Source organism: Struthio camelus, chromosome 1 (genome assembly GCF_040807025.1).
Source record: "Struthio camelus isolate bStrCam1 chromosome 1, bStrCam1.hap1, whole genome shotgun sequence".
Classification (NCBI taxonomy): Eukaryota; Metazoa; Chordata; class Aves; order Struthioniformes; family Struthionidae; genus Struthio; species Struthio camelus.
In genome coordinates this window covers 198,537,376-198,564,809 of record NC_090942.1, presented here as the reverse complement: position 1 = coordinate 198,564,809, position 27,434 = coordinate 198,537,376, and the positions used below count along the sequence as shown (strand labels likewise).

The window sequence follows — 27,434 nt, the reverse complement described above, 5'->3', positions numbered from 1 at the left end:
AAGGAACTGCACAATACTACTCTTGATATTTTTGCTCCTATTTTTACTCATAAGAAAAATGGACATTCTCTCTCTGTTTAATTCTGTAGACCAGGCTTGATGTGACTTTTGTGGGGGGGGGGGGGGGGGGGAGAATGTGTTTTTTTTTTTTTTTTTTCATTTCTCATCATGCCAGTTAAACTGTGACAGCCAACGTTTCCTCAGAATGATAGCATTCTTTCACTGCTAGAAAGTGACTTGAAGTTCTGTAGACTTGCTCAATGACTGGAATTATGTTCCAGGTGACCACATGACAAGATAGAGATCGTGCTCACTGTAAACATCATTTATCTTAATCTCATGCTATATTTTTACTTTATTCTGATCTTTCCAAGACTGCAGGTGGAAACTCTTGCAATGTTTGCAAACACAATATTGTCTAATTAATTTATTTTCCTTTTTTTGGCGTGTGTGGGTCTAAAAATGCAAGTGTGTAAATATGTTAGAACTTAAAATTTTATTTTCTGTCCTGGTATCTAGTCTAGGACATAGACGTTTACTCTGAGAATTGAAAAAGATTGAAGGATACTTCTCTGGAAATAAGCTCTTCTGTGTGTTGGCCAAAGTTATTGTAATATTTAATCGTTTTGTTGTCTCCAGAGCCAATTATGGCTTATTTGAACCTTATAGTTGGAATTTATAGGCAATTTTCATTATTAAAACACAAAGAAATTAGATTTGCTTGAACAAGACTTTAACTTCTGTCTTGGATATTTTCATTGCTCCTCCATAATAGTTTTAAGCCTTCTGAGAGAAAATAAAGTTTTGTCTTGCAGCATTACGTCTTACTGGTTGTTTCCTGATGCGAACCTGAGGAAGAGGCCCAGCTTAGGTCTTTATTTGCCTCCTTTTAAGTACTTTGTTATGAAAAGCTTTTTTTTCCTGCAATAGTGAGCCTCCTTTCTGAGATGATCTGGTTTTTGTGTTGTTTTTTAAAGGTGTTTGATAATGGGCAAGCCTAAAAATTATAATTTTTTCTGTTACAAAAGAAGTTCTCTCAAAGAATGCTAGCAATGGTAGCTAAGCACTGATCTTTACGTTATTTTTGAATGAAAGCTCATAAACAGTGCTTGTGCTCTTATTTAAAATTTTGCCCAGAGGAATGTCATTTGGTAGTTGTAGGCCATAATTGATGCAACTTACATTTATGAAGCCTTTGTAAGCTATCTCATCAAGGTTACTCTTTCAGAAGTTGTTCAGCAAAAGAGCTGTTTTCATTATGATTTGGAAGCTTTTAGGTCTGTGTACTTTTGACTCTGTTGCTGCAAGCGTAAATTTTCCCATTTGCCATTTTCATCCTACTTATGAATGAGAATTTCAGAGTTGTTTGACAGCACTTATTTTTACACAACGGTGAAGGATTTCAATTTGTTTTTTCTTTTGTCCAGCTTAGAACACTTTTATGAAAATGATTAAGGTGTTAAAGCTTACTTTACTTATAAAGCTTACTTTACTTATAAGAAACGTATTCTCCTACAGAAAATGGTTTACTGTGTAGTTTGGTAGTTTGACATGACCTAATTTTTTTCCTCTTCTGTTTTGTTTCCATTTTAAAGGGAACTGATTGTTAAGATGGACTTTTGATGTAGATTTTGAAATCATATACCCAAAGAATTGGCAACATAAGAAAAAACATTGAGATAAAAGTCTGTGTCATTTACTATGCTTGTGAGGAGCTATTGGACAATTTTTGATCAGAGAGAGTTTCACTGAAATCCAGGCTTCACTGATATTTTGAAATGCAATTATAGTTTCATATTTTACTGTTGCCATGGTCCCTAGTTGTTATTTTCATAAGTACACTGCTATCCCGTCTTCCGTGTTCAGCTTAACAGTAGCAATAGTCTTAATATTGATTTGCTCCATTCTTTACAGTAAGGTGGGAACTACTGCTGAGACTATTTAGAATCAAGATGTGAACAAGAAGATAAAGTGAATTTAATGCTTGCTGTTCATTTTTTATTTAAAAACAAAAGCCTTTATATGGAAAACACTGTTATAGGAAAAAATCATTTGCCCTGTTCATAAAATACATAGTAAATAAAGAAGAAATAAAAAATATTTTATGTACAGCTATGTGAGGCAGAGAGTGTTACTGTAGGTGAGATTCATGTTTTACTTATAACTATCCAGCATTAACCATTGTACCAGTGGTGCTTTTTAATTGCTAATATACTCATGTACTAGCCAAATGATAGCGGCTGACTTGCTGATAATACAGCATTATGGAATATTGCTTACTGTATTCAAGTGGAAATACATACTTAATACGTTCTTTTATTTTGACCTTGCAGACAGATGCCAGCAGTAAAGCTATATTCTCAAAAGTGATGGTTATAACAAGTAAGTCAGCATATGTATATTAAGAATTGTTTAAAAAATACTGTTGAAATATATTGCTTTCCTCTTTTAAAATCATTTGAAATGAGTTTATGCACTTTTATAACAGATGTTGATAATCATAATATAGCAGTATGTTTTGGAGAATTATCAAGATACCTATAAGCAGAATTAATTCCTTATTATAAAATATTTCCAGTCATGAAGCTTATCATATGATACTTTGGCTGTATTTCTAACTGTTGTTGATTAATTCAAAATGTAGATGGTCTCAATTTAATAGCATCTATTCCAGCATTTATCATAGAATGTATATATGTTAACTAACGTTAACTAATATTGAACTAGCTATTAACTTTTTTTAACACAAACTGTTATTTTGACAAAAAAGATACTACTTAAGGATATGTGTATTTTTGCAAGTATCTTGAGAAAAGCTGAATGTTGCTGCTGTTTTCAACCATGTCCCAAACATTTTTTTTCCTTTTTATTTGTAATATAAAAGCTGATCACTTTGTAACTGTTCTGATTCCTTTGGTTCTAGCTTGCATTTTCAAAAACAAAAATCAACAAAGCAAATATTTAGTAAAACTTATTTTCAACAAACTATCCTATAGTTTCATACTATTGTCTGTGCCAACTTTGCTTAACACATACTGTACCAAAAACATGAAGCATCGTAAACATTATATTGATACTTTTGTCAGTAGATTATCCTGTGAATGTATAGTTAAATATAAAATTAATGTACTATATAAGATATGTGTTCTTATAATTTTTTCATATTGCAAGCCAGATGTAGACAGTTTAGGTTTAGTGGAGGAGTAATTTAGCAAAAATACTCTTGTTTGTGGGTGGGTGTGTTTTTTTTTTTTTTTAAATGCTTGCCATATCAGGGACTGATACGTACTTAGTATATCTTTCTGTGGAGAATTGGTTTTGTATTGTTGCTTATAGAGATTCTGAGGTCAACTTCAGCTGTTAATGTTTTTAAAAGGACCAAGAAGCCTTGGTGAATATGATGGAAACGTGAGTAAGGAGCTTGAGGGAAGGGGAATGCAAAGGGAGACCAATGTAATAGCCAGGGGAGGAGGTCTGCAAGTATGGCAATTTTATGAAAGAGGTATTCTCATAGATACATCTATATGAGTTAGGGATATTTGTGGGTTTTTCCTCCCTTCTTTTTGGTTTGCTTGCCAAGAAAGCATGTGTGCATGCACATGTGAATTTTCAAACTTGTGTAACTTAACAATACTGATACTTATTAAAATAAATAGTCATTTCCTTTGCTTATTTAAAGGAAACCTTCCTGATCCAGGCAAAGCTCAAGATTTCATGAAGAAGTTCACACAAGTTCTAGAAGATGATGAAAAAATAAGAAGTCAGTTAGAAATGCTTGTGAGCCCAACATGTTCTTGCAAACAGGCTGAAGGATGTGTGGTAAGAATAGCACTTAAAATATTTATGAATATTTTTGGAACTAAATTGATTATTTAATGTAATTGAAATTTATGTTGCAGAGGGAAATTACAAAGAAGTTGGGCAACCCAAAACAACCAACAAATCCTTTCCTGGAAATGATAAAGTTTCTTCTGGAGAGAATTGCTCCTGTTCACATTGATACTGAATCCATCAGGTATGTTTTTGTATGGCTGTAGATCACTGAATTTGAACTAGGAGTTTCTAATTTTACCTTTAAGCACAACCAGTAACGGATTAGGTGGAAAAAATTTTTTTTAAAGACTAGTGACCTTCAGTATTTTCTTCTTTTTTTTCCCCTTGCTTAGAAGTTTTTGCGTCCTCGTTCAGAGTGCAGCAGCACAAAAAATTAGTTTGTCGTTCAGCACAACTAGAAGGAACTTTCAGGAAAAAAAGGATCGGTTGCTGACTGGGGAAGTTTGCTTTGCGAGTAACTTGGTTATTTTAAAATAAATGTCTGTCCTTAGCTTTTCAAAAGCTTTGTTAAAACTCTCCACCTGGGATGGTAGATCACAGTGACTTAAACAGTAATTTAAGTAAGGTTTTAAGTTTTTAAGGAAGAGTAAGCTGGTAAAGTAATAAGTAAAAAGTAATGGGTGAAGTGGTTATTTTAGCCTGATTTGAGATGTATGATAGCTTATTAGAGAGAACTGGTTCTAAATACTGGTAAATTCTTATCTGTTAATTCCAGCTGTAGTAGTTAACTTGAGCTTTTCAGTTTTTTCCTGTCATATATATAACATAATGGAGCCTTGAGATTTCATTTAAAATCTACTTCAGAAACATTATTAGTAAACTTAAGTAGTAAAAATGCAGTTATTCTTAATTTTGCCACGGAATTAGTGTTTTCCCAACTTTTCAAGTTTCCACTAAATTTCTGCTTCAGTTTTGCTACTATCAGACTGCTTAAAATTGTTTTTTCATAAGAGGTAATTTTTGTCCAGTTAGGGATGGGGAAAAAAAGACAAAAGACTGACTAGGAGATCTCTCCCTTGTGTTACTACCAGTGGTTATAAATAGCATTTCCAGTGTGCGCTGAAGAAATACTCTGAATATTGTTCATTCCTTATTGGAGAAGCTGCCTACATCACTTGCTAATAGGCTTAGTCTGGTAATCACCATTTCCCTTCTTAGGGTACAGTGTAAGAAAAAACAAGTGTTACTGTCAATGTGAAATATGGAGGAGATAAGTCTTTTAAATTTCTTGTCAACTCCTACCGCAGCTTTTTAACAGTTATTTTGCCTCTTAGTTATAAGCTAAACATTTTTAATGGTTATTTTCCATCAATTATAAGCATTCATAGTGGCTAGTAACCTCAACAAGACTCTTGTCTGAATTTGTTACGGGTAATACTCAAATTGTTTCCTTCTTTTGGTCATCCTTCCAGAGCAAGGTGTATATATAGCTCCTAATTCATGATAGGTAAACATTTTTGAAAGTAATATTTCAAGATCTTTTGATTTAGATGGGAGATGAGGACAACTGAATTATGTATATAGTTGACTTGCACTTATTTTATAATAAACTTATGCTTTATATACTTTAAATAAGTTATTAAATAACTTGTGTTTTAAACTTATGAAGTGGTCAAATTGACTGGAGTTGCAGTAGTAAGAGTGTGCTTTTATTTTTCTCGTCAGTGCTCTTATCAAGCAAGTAAATAAATCTATAGATGGAACTGCTGATGATGAAGATGAGGGTGTACCTACTGATCAGGCAATCAGGGCAGGTCTTGAATTGCTTAAGGCAAGTATACTGTTGGTGATCAGTGAGCATGTGAAAACTTTCTAAAGCAACTTAGTTGAAAATGCATTTGTAATTGGCACTCGGTATCTTCAGTTGTAATCATTGTGGCAGTTACCCTAAGGAATATTATGCACTTTTTTTTCCTCCCTCCATGCTCATTATATAGGACATTTAAGGTGATTTTAAGGTTATTTTAAACATCATTTATACATCAGATATTAAGGTTATTTTATCCATCATTTAGAAATAAAGTTGAAGTATAAAGTTGTAAGTATTTGTGAGTGTGATATCAGCAGTTGAACTTTGGTCATTGGAATGTGAATTTTTTTCCTGGTTTCTGTCCTGGGTTTGTTTTTGTGCTTTCATACGTATGTGCAGTCACTAGAGTAACAACTTATGCTTTCAATATGTATATAGGTTGTAGTCATAAACAATGCTTATGTGGGTTTGCCTGCTGGTTGTGAGGTGACTTGTTTCTGGTGTCCTCTCCCCATTCCCCACCCGCAGCTGGCTACAATAGTGTTCATTATTTAAAAAAAAAAAAAAGAAAAAAAGTGATTTGTGGTAGCATCTGTGCATATGCTGTGGATTCAGATATGCCTATTCTGGCTCTGTGTGAGCATCTCAGAACTGGAAATAACAGTGATAATTGTACAAAGATGTTAGACTGGACTCCTAAACAGTTCAGTGATGCTTTTGAAGGGTAGGACTGACTAATGCAAACACAGCAGTGTTTAAATGTAGTCATACTACTTCTGGACCTATACTTATTTATCTGTACAATGCTGTGGGTATTTCTGAGTTCCACACAAATCAAGGTTGTCTTTATTTCTAGGCTGTGTAATCCTTGTTGATATTCAGTTAATACAGCAAATCCCATCAAGATGTATTCCCCAGGACACTATATGAGATCTCTTATCCTCATATTATCCCTTTTTTCCCATGAGGAAAAGGCCTGATCATTTTTTTTTTTACAAATGTTGTTAGAAGTCTGAAGCTCTTTAAATGCAACTATATAGAGTTTTTCATTTCACTTACATTAGGTAAAAACCATTAAGTTGATTTTACCAGTGCTGTATAGTGCAAGCTTATCCTGTACTTGCACAGTGAGGTGTTTGTGCCATCATACCATCTCTGCTATGTGATGGTATTGACAAATGTCCAAAATTGTAGACTGATTTAGGAGACTTCAGAATCCATAGGACTCCAGTGCTGAAGTATTCAGAATGCCTTAGATCAACTAAGGACCTGGTAGACTCATCTAGGGGTAGATGAGTCTTTAGCTAAATATACACATTAAGATAAAAGTGAGAGAAGCCAGTAGCACAAAAGGAAATTTGAGTAAGAATGGGTTGTGTCATGGAGGGCAATATATTTAAAAGAAGGATCCAAGGTTGGTACCTATATGTTCGTATGAAGTGGCATGGCACTTTTTGGGAAGAGAAAGAAGATCCTTAGTAATCCTATAATTACGGGTATATCTGTATTAGTATTTTAGTTGAGTTGGGAATGTATTTAAGTGAATTTTCTAATTGTCCTGCTTACCTTGCTTTATTTGCCTTGCTAATTAATCTGGGAGCACACAAACTAGATTCCTTTTGGAGAAACTAGATTCCTTTTGGAGAAACAAAACTAGGAAATATGCTTCAGGAGCATGCTTTGTGCTGCAGTAACTAAAGTGAGTTCAGTCAGACCAGAGCTACTCTGAAGCAAAACCCCTGAAAAGAATATGGTATGAATGTTGCTTCCTTAGCACCAATTACATTTCTCTGAAGATCTGCACCTACTGTAACCCAGCGCTTGCTAATGTAGATATAGCCACTGAGAAGTACAGGCTCACAATAACAGGAGAAGAAATTGAGACTGGAAAAGTCAGTTAAAACCAGTGAAATCACGTATAGACTAGGAGAAGTCTAGGAGGTGCTCAAAACTGACAGAAAAAAAAGAGCAGTAAGGATCATGTGACCAAAACAGACAGATTATTGTAAATACTCCAAAATGGCAGTGGAAAGCAACTCTTGATGTAGTGTTCTGTGTAAATAGACCTTCAAAAAATATTAACGTGACATTCATTTTATTTTGGCAGGTACTGTCATTTACACACCCTATCTCATTTCATTCAGCTGAAACTTTTGAGTCTCTTCTGGCTTGCTTGAAAATGGATGATGAAAAAGTGGCAGAAGCTGCTTTACAAATTTTCAAAAACACAGGAAGTAAAATCGAAGAAGACTTTCCTCATATAAGATCGTAAGTGTATATCTTATTGTTTGAGTAGTGTTCTTTATTGTATGGGATTTTAGAAGTTCTCATTTTTCCCTTTGCATGCTACGTTATTATCCTGCATTCTTTTGAGAAAAAGCATTACTTCAGATAAAACAGGAAAGAGTTTGATTGTTAAAATGCCCTCATTTTTGAGGGGTAGATGTGCAATAAATATCTCCCAAAAAAGTGGTAACTGACATGTTACTGATACCACTCTAATTTGTATCATTGCCGTTCAGAATTACATGTACACTTTTTCTCTAAATTAAGTGTATGGCAGTGTAAAAATGTTCCTTGCAATTTAATATTCAAGAGTGAAGATGAATAGACAAGAATATTTCCCAAAAAGCATTTTAGTAGCTTGTGCAGATTTTTTGTGGCCCTATAATACTTTTATAGACAAAAAACAGTTATTTTACTTCCAAGCCATTCAAATAACCCGTTTTCCTTTCTTTAAAGAAGCTGCCAAATGCAGGAGAACTAGCGAGTTTGAAGAGGTGTTGTTTTATATGTGTGTGTGTGTGTGTGTGTGTGTGTATTTACATTTCTGCTAGCTTAATATTTTTAAACATTTCCAATTTTTGAAGAGCTTCCTTGTTTTTTAGTGCTTTGCTTCCAGTGTTGCATCATAAAGCTAAAAAAGGGCCCCCTCGTCAGGCCAAGTATGCCATTCACTGCATCCATGCAATATTTTCCAGCAAAGAAACACAGTTTGCACAGATATTTGAGGTAAGATGAAAATACTTAAGTTACTTTTTATTAATCTTTATATTGCATACATAAACTAAGGAGCAAAGAGACAATTCATATTGTAAGTTAGTTGTATCAAATTTAGAGGAGACGTTTTCTCTGTCTCTCTTTATTCCCAATATAGTTTGACCTCAAAAATGTTGGCAATGGGGGTGTTTTTAATGTCCCGTCATCCATCTTCCTTAGTTTTACTTTAGCCAGCTTAAAAATATAAATAATAAAAACAAATAAACAGAACTGTTAGACTGTCTGCTGGAACCAGGAAAATTTTCTTGGAAACAAGAACGAAACACTATCTGTCACCCCCGTTGGGACTGGCACGAAGTGTTTAAATGGTTACAGAAATTACAGGAAACCGTTATGGTACAAACTACTTGAACAGATTTTATGGTTATAACTGCCCATCAGCCTTTTACCTTGAAGGATGAATCGTAGTTCATTACTGAAATTGCCATCTTGAGATGTAGCATGCCCAATTCTTCAACAAGAAAATACCTTTTAATATATTGTTTTCGAAAAGGTCCTGCTTGAACTGCCACTTTTTGAACTTTTGTTCCCAAATGTGATTAGCATTTTCTGTCTGTCTTCTTGACTTGTCTTGTGATTCCTAGAAAGCCTGTTGTAGGTTTGATGAATGTTTTCTTAAATCTAAATGAGAATAGTTTTTTCAAGATTCCATTTCTGGAATGGAAATAGATGGGTTTAATGGACAGTTAATACAATTGTTAGAGTGAGCAATTTGGTACAGAGCTTTGTTTTTCTTTTAATAAGACACATTTTATCAGTAATATCTGAATTTATTGCCTTTATCCTAGCCGCTGCATAAGAGTCTGGATCCAAGCAATTTTGAGCATCTCATTACACCATTGGTTACTATTGGCCACATAGCCATGCTAGCACCTGAGCAATTTGCTGCCCCTTTGAAATCTTTGGTTGCCACTTTTATTGTTAAGGATTTGCTAATGAATGACAGGGTAAGTATTTCTTAAATCTTGTTTTAAGGTTCCCCTTTTTCTGCTGTAGGATAATCAGCAAGTAAAGTACGTGTATTAAAAAAAGAAAAACAAAACCCCGTAAACCCAACTCTTGCTGCTTCTGTTTTTTGCATATATTTTTCTTTACTTTTGCATCTATTATTTGACCCAACTGAAAGTCCACAGCACAGAAAAGATGGTAATACTAACTTGTCATTGTTGTCATGACTACAAAATTACCTATCACCTGTGTCCTACCCTTTATTAAAAATGAGAAATTTTGTTATTGGCTTCCCTCACTTTGTCTCTTGCCTTGAACAAGCAAGTTGTGATTTTTAGGAAGTATGATGCATTTGAAACTAAAATACACTGTTTAAATGCAAGACTGTGATTCTTAATTTATTTGATAGTTCTGCATCGATAGTGATTATAAAGCTACAAAACACTTATACATTGCCAACTACATTTAAGGAGGTGCTTACTGTCTAAAATTATGCACTTGAGGTCCCAGTGCAGTAGATATTGAAAATGAACATTATTTTCAGAGCAACAGCTATTATGTATCTTGCACTCTAAAGCCACAGTTTTCAGAAAATAATAATTTAAAAAACTGCAAAGTTTTACTGCTATTAAATTTGCTGATATTTAGATGGTGAGGTAAGCATATTACGTCACTTCTGTGCTTGTCACTTTTATGAAATAGAGAAGACATAAAGCTAACCAGTAAGTGCTTCTGTATTGTTTATAGAGGCAAAAAAGACAGAGGGGATTGCAGCAGGTTTCAGTAAAGTATCAGTAGTATAACAAAATGTAAAATTTGCTTTAGCTTCCAGGGAAAAAGACAACAAAACTTTGGGTTCCAGATGAAGAAGTTTCTCCTGAAACACTCGTTAAAGTAAGTAGCACTTAATGTGTCTTTCTATGATTGTGTATGTAATAGTTAATGTATTAAATCTCAAGATTCCTAAAAGTGTCAGCTGCTTTTCTCTTATTTCCTTGTCAGCTTCTCCTTTTTAAATTAAGGACTCTATCAGAATAGACAACTAGGAATGCCAGGAGAGAAGATTTTGTAAATAACTTTGCATATACACCTTACTGAATTTTTATTATGTCCTAGGTTTGGTGTGCAACAGTTAAGTATACCAGGTATTATCACAATTATTTCTGTTTAACTTAATAGTTAAATACTATAGAGACTTTGTTTAAAGTTTATGCTTTTCATTGGGATTCTGAAGACATACCAAGAAACTTTTAGTGCTGTCTTGGAATAAGGAAAAAGCTGTTTTTGGATTTGTCGGTTTTCACAAATGAGTAAATATACTACATTGTACACAGAGAAGAGTGGTGTGTATTAGAGAAAAACCTAGAAAACCGGGTTTTTTTCCTCAATCAGAAATAGACTTACTCTGCAGAAAATAAATCCTTTTTCTTTTCCTTTTTAATTTTTTTTAATCGCCTTTCTTCACAAAGTAGATTCTACATCTGCTTTCTACAGAGGTAGATTATGCTTTCTTGTTTTCTTCTGTATTTAGAAATATGCACATACTTTGCAGCATGCTGTTACAAAGTTAATTATAGCAGCTGTTTCAATTTTATGCCTTTTGAGTAGAGATGCTCTGATAGTTTAAAGTTCTTTAAGTTCTTTACCTTCTCTCACAGATTTGTTAAACTCTTTGTAGCATAATGGTGCCTTGTCTGCCAATTTAGTAAGTACTTAAATTTCCAGCTTGGTACAGAAGTTGTTATTGGAAATGTTCAGTTATGTTTGGCATTGGCTCTCTGCTTATCTGACTAGAGCAAGGGTATTTTTCCTATTTGTGCAGTAGTTGCACAGTCTAGAGAAATAAGTTGTACACTTCAAAACCTATTAAAAGAATGCATAGGTTTTTGAATGCGTGAACTACTAGTTTAAAGTAGAAGTGATTTAAATTCAGTGACTACACATGTAACTTGAAGTAGTAAATATAGTTTTGCAAAATCACTAAAAAAACTAAATCTCTATAAAATGTATTGTTGTGTTGAATTTGGCTAGTTGAAAGGGGACTGGCTTGTAGAAAATCTTAAATTGCAAGGTGAAGTCAAGCTTGAAAGTTATAAGAAGCATTTGTGGACATGTGAAAACAGGTTATGGTGAAAATTGATCTACAAATTTAATTAGCAGTTATTACCACTATGAAGCCTATATTTAATGAGCACTGCAAATCACGCAATTAGTCTATGAACAGATCTTTGTTGACGAGGTAATCTTTTTTTAATCTAGTTTAGAAAATCTTTTTCCCCCTGTGTAATGTAACTGTGTAGTATATTTAATGATTATATTAAACTTCTGAAGAAGCTGATAGTTTTATAATAACTGTTAAATACAACAGGTGAAAGACCCAACACAAAAGTACATCTTTATTTAGGTTGGAAGGAATTGTCCAACCTAATAGACATAGATATAGGCTGGCATATCTTTGGATGTTCAGCCTAAATGAAGTGATGCCTGTAGAAAAATGTTTCAGCACACTATTGAATATGAGTTAGAATAATTATTGTATGAGTTAGACTTGTGTTCTTATGCCTAGCATGTGAGTGTCTGCTGTGAAGCATGAGTCTCTTTTGACAGTGACCAGTGCTGAATACTGTGGTGGAATGTGCACAGTGGATTTAGATGTGTGAATTAGCAGTAGTATTTCTTGTTCGCTTCCGTATCCACTGCAGTATTTGGTTTTTAATTCCATGTCTCTAGTTGTGTTTTTAGTCACTGTTTTGCTTTTCAGTCTTGCACAAACATCTACATTTTATGATATTCCTGCAATGGTTGCAGTCTGGAAACTGAAGTAGTAGAAACCTCTGCTAGCTGTTGTCATAATGCTGATGTAGTAGGGAGATGTTGCTTCTAGGGCTGTTTTCCAGGACTGCTACACGGGATAGTTGGTCATTATAGCTTTGCAGGGGACACATGATGATAACCCTAAGTCAGAGAAAAGGGCTGCACTTATTCTGCGGATGTTTTTATCACTGTTGTTAATTTTTGTTGTTACAAAATTAATACTTGCATGCTGCTGAATGCCTATGTGAAGCTAGGGTTTGAATCCAGTTTTCTCATATGCCAAGTCAGACACTTATCATGCTAAACTCACCATAATAGAAAGAAATGATCACATCCTATCACTTTTGCTTGCACTTAAAATAGACCTAGTTTGTGTTGTGCTCCAATATCTGGTGAAAGGGAAGCATTCATGGCCTTTTGAATGGTTGGGTCCATTGTGGTATTTTGACTTTCCTGAAGTTCTTGTGTTGTATAGGATATAAACCTTCGTTGTTAATCATAGAGAAGGATTCTAGGCTTGTGGGGCATAAACTGAAACAAGGGAGATTCAGATCGGATATAAGCAAAAAGCTTTATTGCTGTGAGAACAGTCAGGCAGTGGAGCAGGTTGCTTAGAAAGGCTGAGCAATCTCCATCCTTGGAATCTTTCAAGACCAAACTGTATAAAACGTGAAGCAACCTGGTTGGACTTCATAGCTGACCCTGTTTGGATAGGAGATGGAGCTGAAAACCTCCTGACACTAATTCAGACCTGAATTATCCTTTGATAAGTTATCTTATGTGACTGTGAAGAGAAAACTTAAAACATGAAGACAATGCAAACTCATGTCATGTTTAAATCTTCAGGTAGTGAAAAGTAGTGCCTGGGGCATTCTCATGTCTCGTACTAATTTCATGGGAATATGTTAATTCTGAAGGGTTGCTGGAGTGTCATCACAGCATCACTAAAGCCAGCAGAGAAATAAGGAACAGCATGGGAGCAGAACAAAATTATGGAGGAAGTGGCCTGGAAGGGGAAGGCTAGAGTGGACTCTGACAGTAAACTAGGATGAAGGGGAAGGAGAGAAAGCAAAAGCTGAATGTGATCAGGAGCTGACCAGAGATGTAATGGCGCAAGTTAGCATGTGGCTGTTCCCTGGCTGAATTTGTATGTGCATCAGTTCTGTATCAGTGCAGTTAAACAGTTCCTGGAGTGGAGCGAATTAGTACACCATTTCCTTGACTATCAAATAGAGCTAGCATGCTTCTCTTCCCAACAAATGGGAAGCGGTAACGATATGGGTACTGGCTGTGGCAATGAGAAATTGAACTGTTAAACTTTCAGAGTAGTGATTATTATTGTTAGCCAGATCATCTTGTTGGAACTTGCCAGCTATTTTGGTGGAAGATCCACTGAAGGTTAGGGCAAAACTGAGCTTCAGTTCTGTTCCACAAACTATGTATGATTTCTGAGTTCTTGAGTGACTGACATCCTGCCTCCTGCTGGTGTTACCAAATAAGATCAGTTCTGTAACTGGAGTAGCTGGGCTGCAGTGCTAAAAGTAAGCTCAGTTATAGATTATGATCAAAGAATTTTAAGATCTGAAGATGACCATTTTGATCATATTGTTGATCTCTTCCATATAACAAACTGGAGAGCTTCAGTAATATTACAGATGTTTGATGTAAACATGTTACAATTGCCTTTTCTGCTAAAGACAAATTTCTAAGATACTGTGTACAAAAACATCTATATTAAAAGAATGTATCTGGATTCATCACCTAGGAGAGTCCTTCCAAGCCTAGTTTCTAATTTTTTTCTATACTTATCATAGTTTTTGTAGAGCTCTTGAATTTTATGTTTTAAATTTAATTTATTTTCAAGGATGTCTCCTTGATTCAGATGAACATTTTTATTTTGTTGTAAGATAATGCTCTTTCTGTTCCTTTATTGTCTGTGCTCTCAATTCTTAGGAAAATTTAAAGAACAGAAGGATTCAGATACTAAAAAGAGCTTAATCTTCAAATTCATGCTTTGTTCTCACTAAAGGAGTATGTGTGAAATTGTTCAGTGTTTCATGGTAGCTGGATCTTGCATGCTTTTAGAAGTTTACCTCAAAATGCTTAATGTTTCCCCTGGAAAAGGACAGTTATCCTAAGTAGTAGGCTTTGAGGCTTTTCTTTAAATAGCCATGAAAGAAACATACTTTTCCAGGACCTGGTTATCTTAATGTAGGTTGATAAACAGTCACTGTGTCTATGAAATATTTTAAATTTATATTTCTTATGCAGTATTTAGATATAAAATTATTTATATAAAAGTATTACATAGGGCTTGTCTAAGCACAGGAGTTATATGACAATCTGTTTTGTATTTTAGTAAGTAATATTTTGTTAACAAATATAAATTGTTTTGCCTATTCCACAGTATTTAATAACTATAATGTCAATGAAGATAATGTTTTCACAGGACAGGAGATGTGATTATTTAGTGGAAGAAATTGTTCAAACTGACTAGAGGTTGTATGATTTTTATTTACTTGAGACTTTTGGTGAAAACTTGCTTTCTTTGGGAGAGTATCTCTTAGTTACCTTTCAGTAGGGGATACAATACTTTACATGATGTTTTGCAACCTTCACAGTCTAGTGTTCTAGGTAATAAAAACTAGTTGGGAAAATGCAGTATGATTAAGCTAAGTCACATGATGTGATTTGATTCTTCCATTTCTCAATTTCTTTCAGATTCAGGCCATCAAGATGATGGTTCGATGGTTGCTAGGAATGAAGAACAACCACAGTAAATCGGGAACATCTACTTTGAGGTTGCTAACAACAATATTGCACAGTGATGGAGACTTGACAGAACAGGGGAAAATTAGGTACATAACAGATGGTAACTTTTTGATGTCTGAGATGTTGGAAGAGAACGCATACATTTTAGTCAAAGTAGTACTTAAACTATTATGTTAGATTGATGACAATGTATATACTTACTTAATTTTATAGGAACTAATAGCAGGTTTGGCTGAATTTCTACTTGGAAGTTTGGATATTAGTTTTCTTTAACACTGTAATTATGATTAGCGGTATTTTAATATTTTTATCTTCTGTGCTTTATCCCCTTCTTTGAAGGGCTATTACTCATATTGCAAGGATAAACTGAGTAACTTCCTCTTTCACATTGTAAATTGGTTTTAAGTTTTTATGCAGCTTGCCCTTGCTGATGGACAAATTGTTACATGTGCCAAAGGCTGGTAGGAAGGCTTTCTAATAAAACATAATAGCATTAGCATATTGTGGGAAAACAGGTGGGAATACCTACTATGTAAGATAAGGCGCTTCTGCTTGAAGGGCAGCCTCTTTTCCCTTGAGGACACTATACATTTCCTTCTTCCTTTCCTTTTTAAAGAGAATTAACTCCTAATATATAATTTCCTTGTAGGTGGTTGTCAGACAACTTATTGTTTGTCCTAGTAATTTTTTAATCCTCTCCAGTAGCAGAAGTGACAAGTTGTCAGCCATTACTGCTTGCTAAACATATTGAAAATTGCATCTATGGAAGCCTTTTCAATATGGGTATAGCTGGATTGTGTCAGTAAGTGTGAAAAATAACAATAAAGTTACTTTTTCAGTATACCTGCTGGGACTACTTTGTTAGAAACCGGCTTATCCAGTCAGCTGTGAACATTGTTAGTTCTTTAGGTCCTGTACATTGTCACACTTGGAGTGATGATTCCATACAGTTCACCTTTTTAAAATCTAAATTGTCCCCTACTCTTTTTCTACTCAAAATTATAAATAATGATAGAAACTATATATATAACAATATGGTCAGCTTTTTGTTATGCAAGCTAATGACGGGGCTGGGATACTTAGTGCAGGGAGACAGCTGCAATGACATGTGAGCTGTTCTGTGTTAGAAGCAGTTTGGGTCAAGCTAGAGTAATTTATTCCAGTTCTTTTCAGGCTTTACTATTTTTTAAGGATACCTGAATCTACTGGACAGGATGACCCAGGGGATTCCTTGTCTCCTAGTCTAATGGGGATGAGAGGCTGCTCCTTATTGCAGTTTCCAGGTCTAGCCAGTATAGTGAGGCTGAGTGCAAATCCCAAACGGGGGGGAATACTCAAGCAGCCAGCCACAAACAGGTGAACGTAAGCAGGAACACAGCCCCTTCATAGGTTCCCACACAGAACAGTGCAAATAGTTTGATCTAAGGATTGATGCTCAAGGAAGACACTCCTTCACTAATCTTTCCTGTGTTTGGCTTGTCTCTTCACCAGCTCGTCTAGATTGAAGCTTGCTAGTGGATCTGTCTGTCTTTCACACCCCAACTTTCCCCTGTCCTCTCTTCCGCACAGAACAGAGAGCAGAGTTGCATAGAAAATGCTTAGAAACAGAGTTGAACAGACTGCAGTGATCAAATCCAAGGCTCGGTTGGACAGGCCTTATGAACAGCAGCCATATGCATACATGTGACAGACCCCCTTTTATACCCTTGTCCTCTTTATTTCCCTCTTTCTTTTTCCTCCCTTCTCAGCCCTGATTTCTCCCTGTCCCCGTCTTTGTCCCTTCCCCTAAATACCTCACTAAGTCCTGTACAATCCCAACATTCTTGTTTAATCCTGAAATTCCCCCAGGTATCTCACAATAATTTCTGTAGTCCTCCCCTTTGTTTGCAAAACCTTCTAGAGATAATTTCTTCAGTTAAATTGCCTTGGCCCGTTTTTTAACAAGGGCAGCAGTGGCTTAATAGTTCAGGTTTGTTCTTAGGGGTAGCTAGCTGGTGCAGATGAATTAGGGTGTCTCATTTCCCCACATTAATTTCTGTCTTCCTGGATCCTGATCTCTGGGTTCCTCTGATCACTGTCTGGTCTTTGAGTGTGTTGTGAATAGCCATTAGCCAGTTATACTTACACAGATTGTAGCAGGACCTATTCAGAGCTTCTCAAATGGATCTCTGCTTTTCCAAGTTTGGGAAAGCTCTAAGTTGGATGCAGCGCATATCTGTGTTGTCTCTGTTTTGTTTGAGCTATAGCACCTACATTAATGAGTACTCGCAACACCTGAAGCACAGGAGATCATGTTTCATGTGCACTAGTTCTGCATGGAGCTTGCTGATATCTAGCTGACACTGCCCTGACCCTTTTTGTTCACCCATTGAGAACGTGATGATATCTTCTTTCTGGCAGTGCTTATTGCTAAATGGTCTCTACTGTGCAAATCTGACACTGTCCCTTCCAGATTAGATGTGTTTTGGAAAAAGTAAAATTGTGCCTGTGCAATACAGCACCTAACCTGCTAAACTGTGCTGGATCTGATGTTATTCTGCGTAGTCAGTTTTTGTGTTTGTGGCTTGTATTTGTCTCTTAAACAATAATGTATAATTTGCTAAAGATAGTTCAGTTAACTGAAAGGAGTGGGTTTCAGATGTTTGGTCTCATATGGGCTGATTGTCCTGTTGCCGTGGTCTTTTTTTATTGCCATTTGTTTTTTGCTTTATAAAATGCTTTAATCTTGGTGTTCCACATCGTTAAAAGTTTGTACAAAAATTTCAGGAGCAAGTATTTCTCCAACTGTAAAAGTGACTGTTCCCATCTTCCTTTCTAAATCTATACAACTGTACTTTTCAGTGACAATGTAAGGGAATGGGGTTTATTAAATTTCAAAGGATGATTCAAGCCCAGAGTGTCAGGTGAAGACAAGGCCCCACTTGGAGGGGAAAAAAAAAACCAAAAAAACAAACCAATTTGTACTGCTATTCATCCTTCTCGCTTTGAAGTAATGGGATTGTTGAGTTTTGAATTGCTTGTAATTTTTAGACAACAATTGCTTTGAAATGTTAGTGTACATAGGTTAAATGTACCAGTGTTAGACATAGTTTAATCTTAAACTGGTTCAGTAAAAAATACCTCAAGAGTCCCTTTGGGTCTTTATTTTTGACTTATATATATCAAAACCAGTTTTATAAATTTTAAAACTTACTAATTTTCTATTTCCAGTTATGTAAACTGGACTTTTTTACTTTTGTTTTAATCTTACATGCCTTCTTTGTAATGGGGTTTCAACTTTAACCTATAATAAGCATAAAATAAGAGTATTTGACTATTGGGGGGCACCAGCTGGTGCAGAAAGTTTTAATATTAAGTATGAATCTGAATTGAGATTTTTCTAAAATGCTATCTGTATTTTTCGTAAGTAGAAGTTTGCCAAGAGGAAAATGACTTAAATACTTTGACTTTTATAACTTCATAGTTCTGTGCTATAATCTGCTGTATGATCTAATGTGCAACAGTGTCAAAGACCTTGTATTCAGAAGAAACTTTTTGTCCCGTGGAACGTGGAAAATATTTACAAGATTAGACCCTGGTATTTGCCTCCTGTGGAACAGAGGGAAAAAAAGTTAACTACTGGTTTGTGAAGTGAGAGAAGATAGCTGATTATACACCAGACATATTTTCCAGATGCCTGTATTTAGATTATCTTTGTGCAGCCTACCACCTTAATTAAGACTAAGTGTTTCCATTTGATAATATCTTTCGCTGGGGTTGCAATTCTGTTCTCATTTCAAACATCTGCTGTTCAGAGATGGTAGTAGCGATCTGGAAAATAAATGCCCAGGTCATCCCCCTTTTAACTCTTAGGAAGCTTCCAATGAAGCTAACTAGATGAGACAAAAGCATCCTTGGGACTAATTTTCAAAATGATCGAGATAAATTAAAAACTACATTTATATCGGACTGAATTTTTTATTTCGGCCTTCAAAACTGTGTGTTTTGGAATAAGGTAGATCAGAAAGCTTTTGACTATAACAATTTAATCCAAAATAAACCCTTGATTAAGAGGGGGGTGTATGTATGGGGTTCCCCCCCCCCCCCCCCCAGCATTTTCCTCTTGGGGAATAAGAAGGATCTGATTGTCATCTTTAATTGCAAGAATGATGCTCACTATTGAAACTGTCCTCTTCCTCCTTTCTGTAGCATGCATACATGCTTATGGGTATTTCTGTGATGCAAATATGACATATAGTCCATAAAGATTTGGCCGATTTATGTGAAATCTCTCTGATTCAGTTTAATTCTGAAAACATTATCACTGCCAAAGCTGAGTAAGATTGAAAGTTCTTAATTTTATCCTTCCCTTTGGCTTACTCATTCTGTAATAGTAGGTCATTATTGGCCAATTGTTATTGGAGTGCAAAAAATGAATTTTTATTGGCTTCACTTATCACAGTAGATGCAGTTTGAAGTAAAATTTAGCATTTGAGAAGTAAAAATTACCATATTCATCTCCATGCCCTGTTTGAAAGTCAGTGTACCTTTTGTCCTGTCGTCTGCTTACTCATGATTTATGTGTTTTTTTTGAAAAGTTTTGATTTCCATAGAATACTGAGAAATATATAAAGCCTAACTACACAGTTTTGAGGTTTAAGCACTTCAGGTATTTTTATCACGTGCTCTAATTGCATTTGACAGTGGCTTTTTTTTCTTGTTGTTGAAATGCTTTATATAGTTTTCATGATAATAGATTTAAGACTAAGTGGTTCCTGTTCCTAAGGATAAAGGGCAAATGATTAAGGAGTTAAACACTATTTATTCTCCTTGAATAAATGTTTATTTCTAAATAAGAATACACCTTGATTCCTACTCCAACTTATTAGAGGAGAAAGCTGTACCCATTACTTCTGAATAGAATTCATTCATGCTTTAATAACAAGGAGGCATAAAACTTCTTAATACCTTTTTTACTGTTTGAACTGAAGAAAGGCAGAAGTAATGCAGTTTACTGAAGTGAGTCTTCCAAAAACACTAAAAGTTAAACTAAGTTTATCAATGCACAAATTAAGTGGATGTCAGTTTGTAAAGGCCGTGCAAAATTACTTTTGATGTTCTGATGACGTTTGAAAATACGGTAGTAGGTAGGTAGATTAATCCATTAATCTTTTTATATGAAAAATAGCAAATCTTTGGAGTTTTTTGGTAGGTGGGAATGCAGTTTGGATGTGCAAGTCAAGTAAGAGTACTTTTAACACGCTGAAAAACTTCTACTTGCCACGTACTTTTTGCCATCATCCTACAAATGCAATTCACTTAGTCACCTGTCATAATATTTGAGTAGTCTTAATATGTTTTGAGGTACAGCGTGGATCTTGAGCTGTCCTTGCTGGAACAGTTTTGGCAACTGTGGAGACTAGAACTGGTCTACTCCTTTGACAGGAGCCCCTGATAAAGGAATATCAGGATGCTCGATAGAAGTATCTTGCTGGCCCGTGTTACGCCTCTGAAGGGCCATTTGGATTGTGCTGATCCAATGTATAACTAACTGAATCACATGCGTGTGAAACTTACAGGAAATTCCAAGGAATATTTTCATTGCAAAGTTGGTGCAATGTAATGGGTTTGTGGTAATAGCCTTTGAAATGTGGTGGCCTGGAAACTACTTTTAGTTTCAAATTACTTCTGTTATTGTGGACTTTGTTTCCCCTTTTCAAAAACACAATTTTTCCTTCTTTTCTCAAATTCCTATTTTTCAATAACGACAACCTAATGGGCTCTAATAATGTCAAATAATTATATATATTTATTATTTATTTATTTATTTCTGCTAATTAACTCTCATATCTATGTGCTTATTTATCAGTAAACCTGATATGTCTCGCTTGAGACTGGCTGCAGGAAGTGCTATTGTGAAGCTGGCGCAAGAACCTTGTTACCATGAAATCATCACCTTAGAACAGTACCAGCTATGTGCACTGGCCATAAATGTAAGTATACTGGGTATGAAGTGTGGATATCAGCAAATATCTGAGTGTGTATGTTGTTCATTCTATATTTTGTACATACTGCTGCTAATCTCTGACTTTATGCAAAACCCTCAGACTTGAAGTGAATTTATTTTTCCCTACAAAATCCTGAAATTCTCTTGTTAGAGAAAAGTAGATCTATAATACTAGACTACCCAGTAGGAGAATGGTCACTTGAAGTAGTGAGACGTTAAAATATTGAATCAAGGAATTCAATATTCTTTTAAAGTAATACCCCAACTGTGTTATGACATTATTAAAAGTTGAAATAGGATGATATAAGGTACTTCAGACTGCGGTGACATTAAAAACATTGGCTTCTTGAAACCTTGGTAGCATATACTTGGGACTCTGAGGTCTGCAAAAAGAGTTGCTGTTCTTTAGATATTAAGAGATAGGAAAGATTTCTCAGTAGATATAGGAGGTCATTGTCTTTAACTTCTGCTTGTGAGCCCAAGGTCACAGGGAAATAACTTCAGAATATAAGCAGAAATGCAGAAATTTATGTTCCTACCTCGTAAACCTTGTAAATTCTTCAGAAACTGATTTCTTCCTCCTGCCCCCCACCACTCCCCCTCCTATATATTCTAGTAAGCCCAAGAGGAGCAAGGAGATAACGGAGGGATTCATATACCTGGTACTTCTGCCACTGCTGGTATTTTACTGGCTTTACAAAAGTCAAGAGAGCCTCCGGAAGCATTCCCTTCCGGAAGATGTTGTCACTAACAATGATCTTCCATTTTAGACCTTAACTGCTGTTCCTGGTCTTAAAAGCTCAAACACATTTTAAGTGTCAGGATATTTGAAATTGACATTTAATATTCAAAAGTATGAAGTATAGCTCCTGTATGAATATTGTTTATGTTGGTTAAATTCTTTGGAATTGGGGTGCAGTTAGGTTAGAAAAATCATTCATATCCTGGAATAAGACTGTCCATATTAAGCTTATGTAGCAGTTTAATAAAATTTATGTGGCTCTTGAACTTCTGTGTCCCATATGAGAAGAGCCTTTTCTCAGTTCCCACATACTATGAAAACCAAAGGAAATTGAACAAAACTTTAAAAATTATGTGGACATATGAAGTCTAACAAAAATGCAGCAGAAATTCAATGCTAATAATTAAAGGTCCTCGTACTCCAATGGAGAACTGATACACATCAGTCTTCCTATCCCCAAAATTATGGGTGATATTAGTTCTATGTAAAACTAATTTTAAAGGTTTTTACGCTTCAGAACAAAGCTATAAGAGAGGAAAATAGCCATTTATTGTAATGACAAATAAGCTCTGTCTCTGTTCTAGAAATTATAAATATGTTAAACGTTAACCTTGCAGTTCTTCTCTCTCAGAGTTTTTCCTCACTGGTTTGACGCTCTTAGTGTATCAGATGTAAGCTCCTTGGCCTCTGTCATTTGGTTGACTCTCTTGATTTCCTTTTCATTATTTTTCAGTTGTATCCGTCTTAGCTGTTTGTGGATATTGGTATCCACATGTGTGGTAACCTTTTTTGCTACTTCTGGGTCTTAAAGCTTACCTCTCCTGAATTTTTGAAATGGAATTTTGAGAGATGAGATTTAAATGAAAAGCAGTTGATAGGATCATCAAGATTAAGCAATGCTTTAACACCGTGCCTTACTATAGTATCACTTTTGTCAGTCTTCTCCCCATTAACTCTCCATTTCTTTGTCTTTTTGTGACCTTCTCATTTTGTGTTTATCAAAATTTAGATTGTAAGCTCTTATCAGGACAAGAAGCCTCCCTCCATTTTTCTCTGAGGTTCTCAATGGATTTTGTATACTTATTTATATCTAAATAACTTTTCTAGATCATCTTAAAGTTTTCTTCAGTTTCCCTTTTTCCTGCCAGTCCACTGAGTTCAGATGCTCATGTGCAGAGTAGAGTGATTATAATGCTTTCTGGAACCGCTGGCACTAATGGAACTTTTGGACTTCTAAGTGGTACTGTATTAATCTCCCATCCAAACATCCCAGTTTTTCAGAGGTTTGCGTACATATGTATGCTTAGAATGTTTAGTATTAAAATCCACTTATTGAAGGTAGACACTTAATATCATTCTAAGAGCTTATTCCTTTTTAACACTGTCATGTCTAGTCACAAGTCAAAACATCCACGTGGCATCAAGGCCAGCCCTGATATTCCATAATTTCATTTATAGCAGATTTTTTAAATGGACAGATCAGGAAACAGATTAAACAAAAGGAAAAGTTTGATTTCTTCTTAAGGTTTGTAATGGTTGCACAAGTTCTGCGGTAGTTCTGCGGTGGCTGTTTTTTTTTTTTTTTTTTTTTTTGAGAGAGAGACTGTCATTTTGTAATAGCATGTAGGTAATGTAAAGTGACTAGAGTGCAGAAAACATAATTAAATGTTGTTGCTCACTGCTCTATTAAGATTGCACTGGTAAACAGAATTTATGATGATTAAATGCATGTAGTTGTAGTCATTTCTAAAATAAGTTACACATGTATTTGGTCAAACCTGTAACCTTACCAGTAGTTACATTCTTACATCTTCAGAACAAATTCAGATGACAGCAAAGCTTCGTATTGAATGAAATACAAAATAATTGAGCATAGCGTTCAGGATCAGATATAAGATTTTAATGAGTTTTGCTGTTGAAAATGCAATTTTACTTGTTATTTGAATAAATCTTTTAGATTGCTTAAGCTTCACATGTAAAAACTTTTTAAAGTTTCCTTCTATTGACTTCCTTCAGTTCAGAGAGCGAATAGGTAAAACTGCGCTTATGTGTGGGTTTTAGTTATATGCTATTAAAAACATAGAACTAAATTGAGTTTGGTCCCCCTTCCCAGTAGTGAACTAGTGTACTGGTCAGAAATTAAGGTTATTCTCTTATTTTAGGAGATTGGAAGGATTTTTATTTCTTTTTTTAATTTGTGCCACACAGTGCCATCTGAACTGTGCCTTCCTCTGTCCTCTTGAGTTGAGCTTGCTTCTTTTTTTCAATGTACCTATGAGGCACAGGTCTGTTCTGAGCTTTAAAAGGGCTTTGGACTTAGGTGGTGTCAATAAGCAGGAGGAGAGGGCTGTATTTTAGCCTTCTGCTGGGGTCTGGATTTGTTGTGATGGTAGGTCATATCTTGAGATTTGCAGTCTTGGGTGGCTGCAGCTGCATCAATCAGCTCTGGCTGCAGAAAACATTTCAGGGATTCATAATGGGTCTGCAAAAGATGGCTACACCTTGGACCCCTGACTAAAAATGGGATTTGAATCTCTTTTGGGTGGGGGGATGTGGAGGAGGAGGCGGAGGAGCTGGTTTTATCCAGACACAACATCTTTCATCCCATTTAAGAATTTAGCAGATTCCATGTTACCAGTAGTTGGGTTTTCTCTCTACTCTGCCTGTTGGTAATTTGATGGCTGCAAACGTGCAAAATTTTTTCTTTTCCAATTTCACTATTGTTATTTAAATAAAATAGCTATTTATTCCTGCTAATGTTTTTTTTTTCTTCGTATTCAGAGATAGCCTTGACCATTGTTTTGGCAGGTGAAATATGCCAAGCTGTTTTGGTGATCTCATTTATGATAGGCTGTCCATTTCTGTATATTGTGTGGTAACTGTTTTCTGTGTCTGCTTCTATGAACCTTTCTTGGCCTGTGTAACTAAATGGTGTTTGGTATACTGAATGGTATCTTGAAATATGCAGTTTATTTTTGTTCATATTATTTTACTTTGTGCACTTTGACAACTAGTGGACGTAGGTTATTCTCCTGTATGATCTTTCTTGGCTCCCAGATTTCCTCATTGTCGTAGAAACGGTTAGTACTCTTAAGCATATGACCTTTATTTTACTCTGTTGAATTTTATTCCGTTTCTAATGTTAATGGTTTGAACACTTTTGAAACTGGAGCAGTAAAATCAAAGAAATATTTACTGGTAGCTAAATGCTATTTCAGTGCAAATCTTTATCTTTGGCTCTGCAAAGCAAGCAGTCACATTGGAAGCAACTTTATTAACTTCATGCCTAAGTACTATGCTAAATTAGGCCTTGGGTTCTGAGTGTGAAATTTGCCTATACAGTTTCTGAGCCTTAACATTCCTCCAGACCTTCAGGGAAATTTCAACTGACTATTCACTATAATCCTTCTGAATTAGAATAAAAAGACGTCCTGGAAAGATAGGAGCCTTTCTATGACTGCAAGGTCTGAAACTGATTCTGGCATATTTACCCAGCCATTTATGTTTCATTCCAGAGTCTGTGTTACTTTTCTGAAAGTTTACTGTTCCAATTTTTGTTTTGTTTTAATAGGATGAATGTTACCAAGTGAGACAAATATTTGCTCAGAAACTTCACAAAGGCCTTTCTAGACTACGGCTGCCACTAGAATATATGGCCATTTGTGCACTGTGTGCAAAAGATCCGGTGAAAGAGAGAAGAGCTCATGCTAGGCAATGCCTTGTGAAGAACATAAATGTCAGAAGGGAGTATCTGAAGCAACATGCAGCAGTTAGTGGTAAGAAAATAGAAGTCACTTTTCAGTACAACTGCTGTTGTTCAAATGTAAATGGGAATAGGCTGGGAAAATACTGGTTTTCTTTTTATACATGCAGAATGACTGTAAACTTGTAAATTTCACTTAGAGGTATCTAATAAAAAAAGAAAATTTGGCCTGTATCTGCAGTTAAGTTTTTAACAACAAGTTCTGAAATCTTTCAGTTTTGTTAAGAGTTCTGCAAGTGCTAAGGCCTAGGTATATTAAAAGTGAAGCAGCTCTTCAAAGGCATGTTATGTGTGCTGTCAGAATTTAGTGATTTATGTTGTTTAATGAACTGGCAATGATTTATTTTAATTCAGTAATAATATGCAACCTTCATGACGCTACAAGTGCTGCACTAAATTGACTGTCTTTGAGCTGCTCTATTGAGTAGCTTGTTTTGGTTAAGGACTGTATTTCTAGGTGCTTCAGGATCAGTTAATCTTTTTTTCTTCCATATAACAGCAGATCCTGATATGCTTTGACTTATGTTAGCTGTCTGTCTTACCCCTTTTGATTGATTCAAAACTATGGTCAACCAGTGTTGTCATATCATATGTGCATAGTTTTGAATCAATCAAAAGGGGTTGATATGGTCATATGCTTGAAGTAGCTCTTTATGAAAAGCTTAAGGTATTTTGCATAAGAGTTTTTGGAAGTTATATTTCTTTGAAATGTTACTGATGATTCTTGGTTTTGGTCTTATGTGAAATGAAGGTTTTTCTTTTTTCTTTTTTGTCACAGGATAGACCATACCTATTTTGTGAATTTGATCTCACTGATGCTACCAAATAACTGATTTAATTCTATGTTTATGAAGCACAGACTTTATATTAGCCAAAGTGCTTTTTGTGTATTGTTAATTAGACTTTTTTAAAAAAAAAAAAACTCCTTTTTCTCCCTCATCAGTAATGTTTAAAAAAAAAAAAATCCATAGCGCAGTGAACAGATACAGCAGTCTGCGCAGCAGTTTGCACAGAAGAGTGCTGGAAGGCACCTTCGTTTCCAATCCTAGTCGTGTACACTTCCTCAGATATGGTCATGACATGCTGCGGAGCACATTCTCCAGTGGTTGTTGGAGTTGCTGCATCACCTGTGCATCACCTGTGTGTGCTGTGCTTCACTTGAAGCTTTGACCCAGACAGACCCTTTGGCAGCAGATGCAACTCTACAGGTGTCAGGCTGCAGGGAGTGCTTGGGGCCCCTCCATGACGCCTGGCCTGACAGCTCTCCTGCAGAAGGTGTACTATGATTGATCAGTTGTGTTGTCAGGTAAAGGAGTTAAGGGAGGATTATAGATAAGGATTAAAGGGCAGGCTAATATGGGTGACATGGTGGTGGGGTTTTACTACAGGCCACCTGATCAGGAAGAGGAAGATGGTGAGGCCTTCTACAGACAGCTGGAAGTAGCCTCACAGTCACAGGCCCTGGTTCTCATGGGGGACTTCAACCACCCTGACATCTGCTGGGAAGAGAGCATAGCTAGGCACGAAGAGTCCAGGAGGCTCCTGCAAAGCACTGATGATAACTTCTTGACAGAGGTGGTGGAGACGCTAATGAGGAGAGGTGTGCTGCTAGACCTTGTACTAAACAACAAAGAAGGTCTGGATGGAGATGTGAAGGTTGGGGGCAGCCTTAGCTGCAGGGAGCATGAGATGGTGGAGTTCAGGAACCTGCAAGGAGGAAGGAGGGCAATAAGTGGGATCGCAACCCTGGACTATGGGAGAGCTA

At 35.7% G+C, this 27,434-nt stretch overlaps 1 protein-coding gene across 5 annotated transcripts in view; it reads left to right on the top strand.

Moving 5' to 3' along the window:
- PDS5B (PDS5 cohesin associated factor B) overlaps positions 1 to 27,434 on the top strand; it is a 116,030-nt gene that overhangs the window by 65,767 nt on the left and 22,829 nt on the right. For all 5 annotated transcript variants that reach the window (XM_068930093.1, XM_068930094.1, XM_068930092.1 and 2 more), the window contains exons 15-25: positions 2,334 to 2,382; positions 3,680 to 3,819; positions 3,900 to 4,015; positions 5,500 to 5,605; positions 7,692 to 7,852; positions 8,473 to 8,596; positions 9,433 to 9,591; positions 10,418 to 10,486; positions 15,128 to 15,264; positions 21,027 to 21,150; positions 25,478 to 25,682. In XM_068930093.1, coding sequence (XP_068786194.1) covers positions 2,334 to 2,382; positions 3,680 to 3,819; positions 3,900 to 4,015; positions 5,500 to 5,605; positions 7,692 to 7,852; positions 8,473 to 8,596; positions 9,433 to 9,591; positions 10,418 to 10,486; positions 15,128 to 15,264; positions 21,027 to 21,150; positions 25,478 to 25,682 — 1,390 coding nt within the window. The remainder of the gene's footprint in view (positions 1 to 2,333; positions 2,383 to 3,679; positions 3,820 to 3,899; positions 4,016 to 5,499; positions 5,606 to 7,691; positions 7,853 to 8,472; positions 8,597 to 9,432; positions 9,592 to 10,417; positions 10,487 to 15,127; positions 15,265 to 21,026; positions 21,151 to 25,477; positions 25,683 to 27,434) is intronic.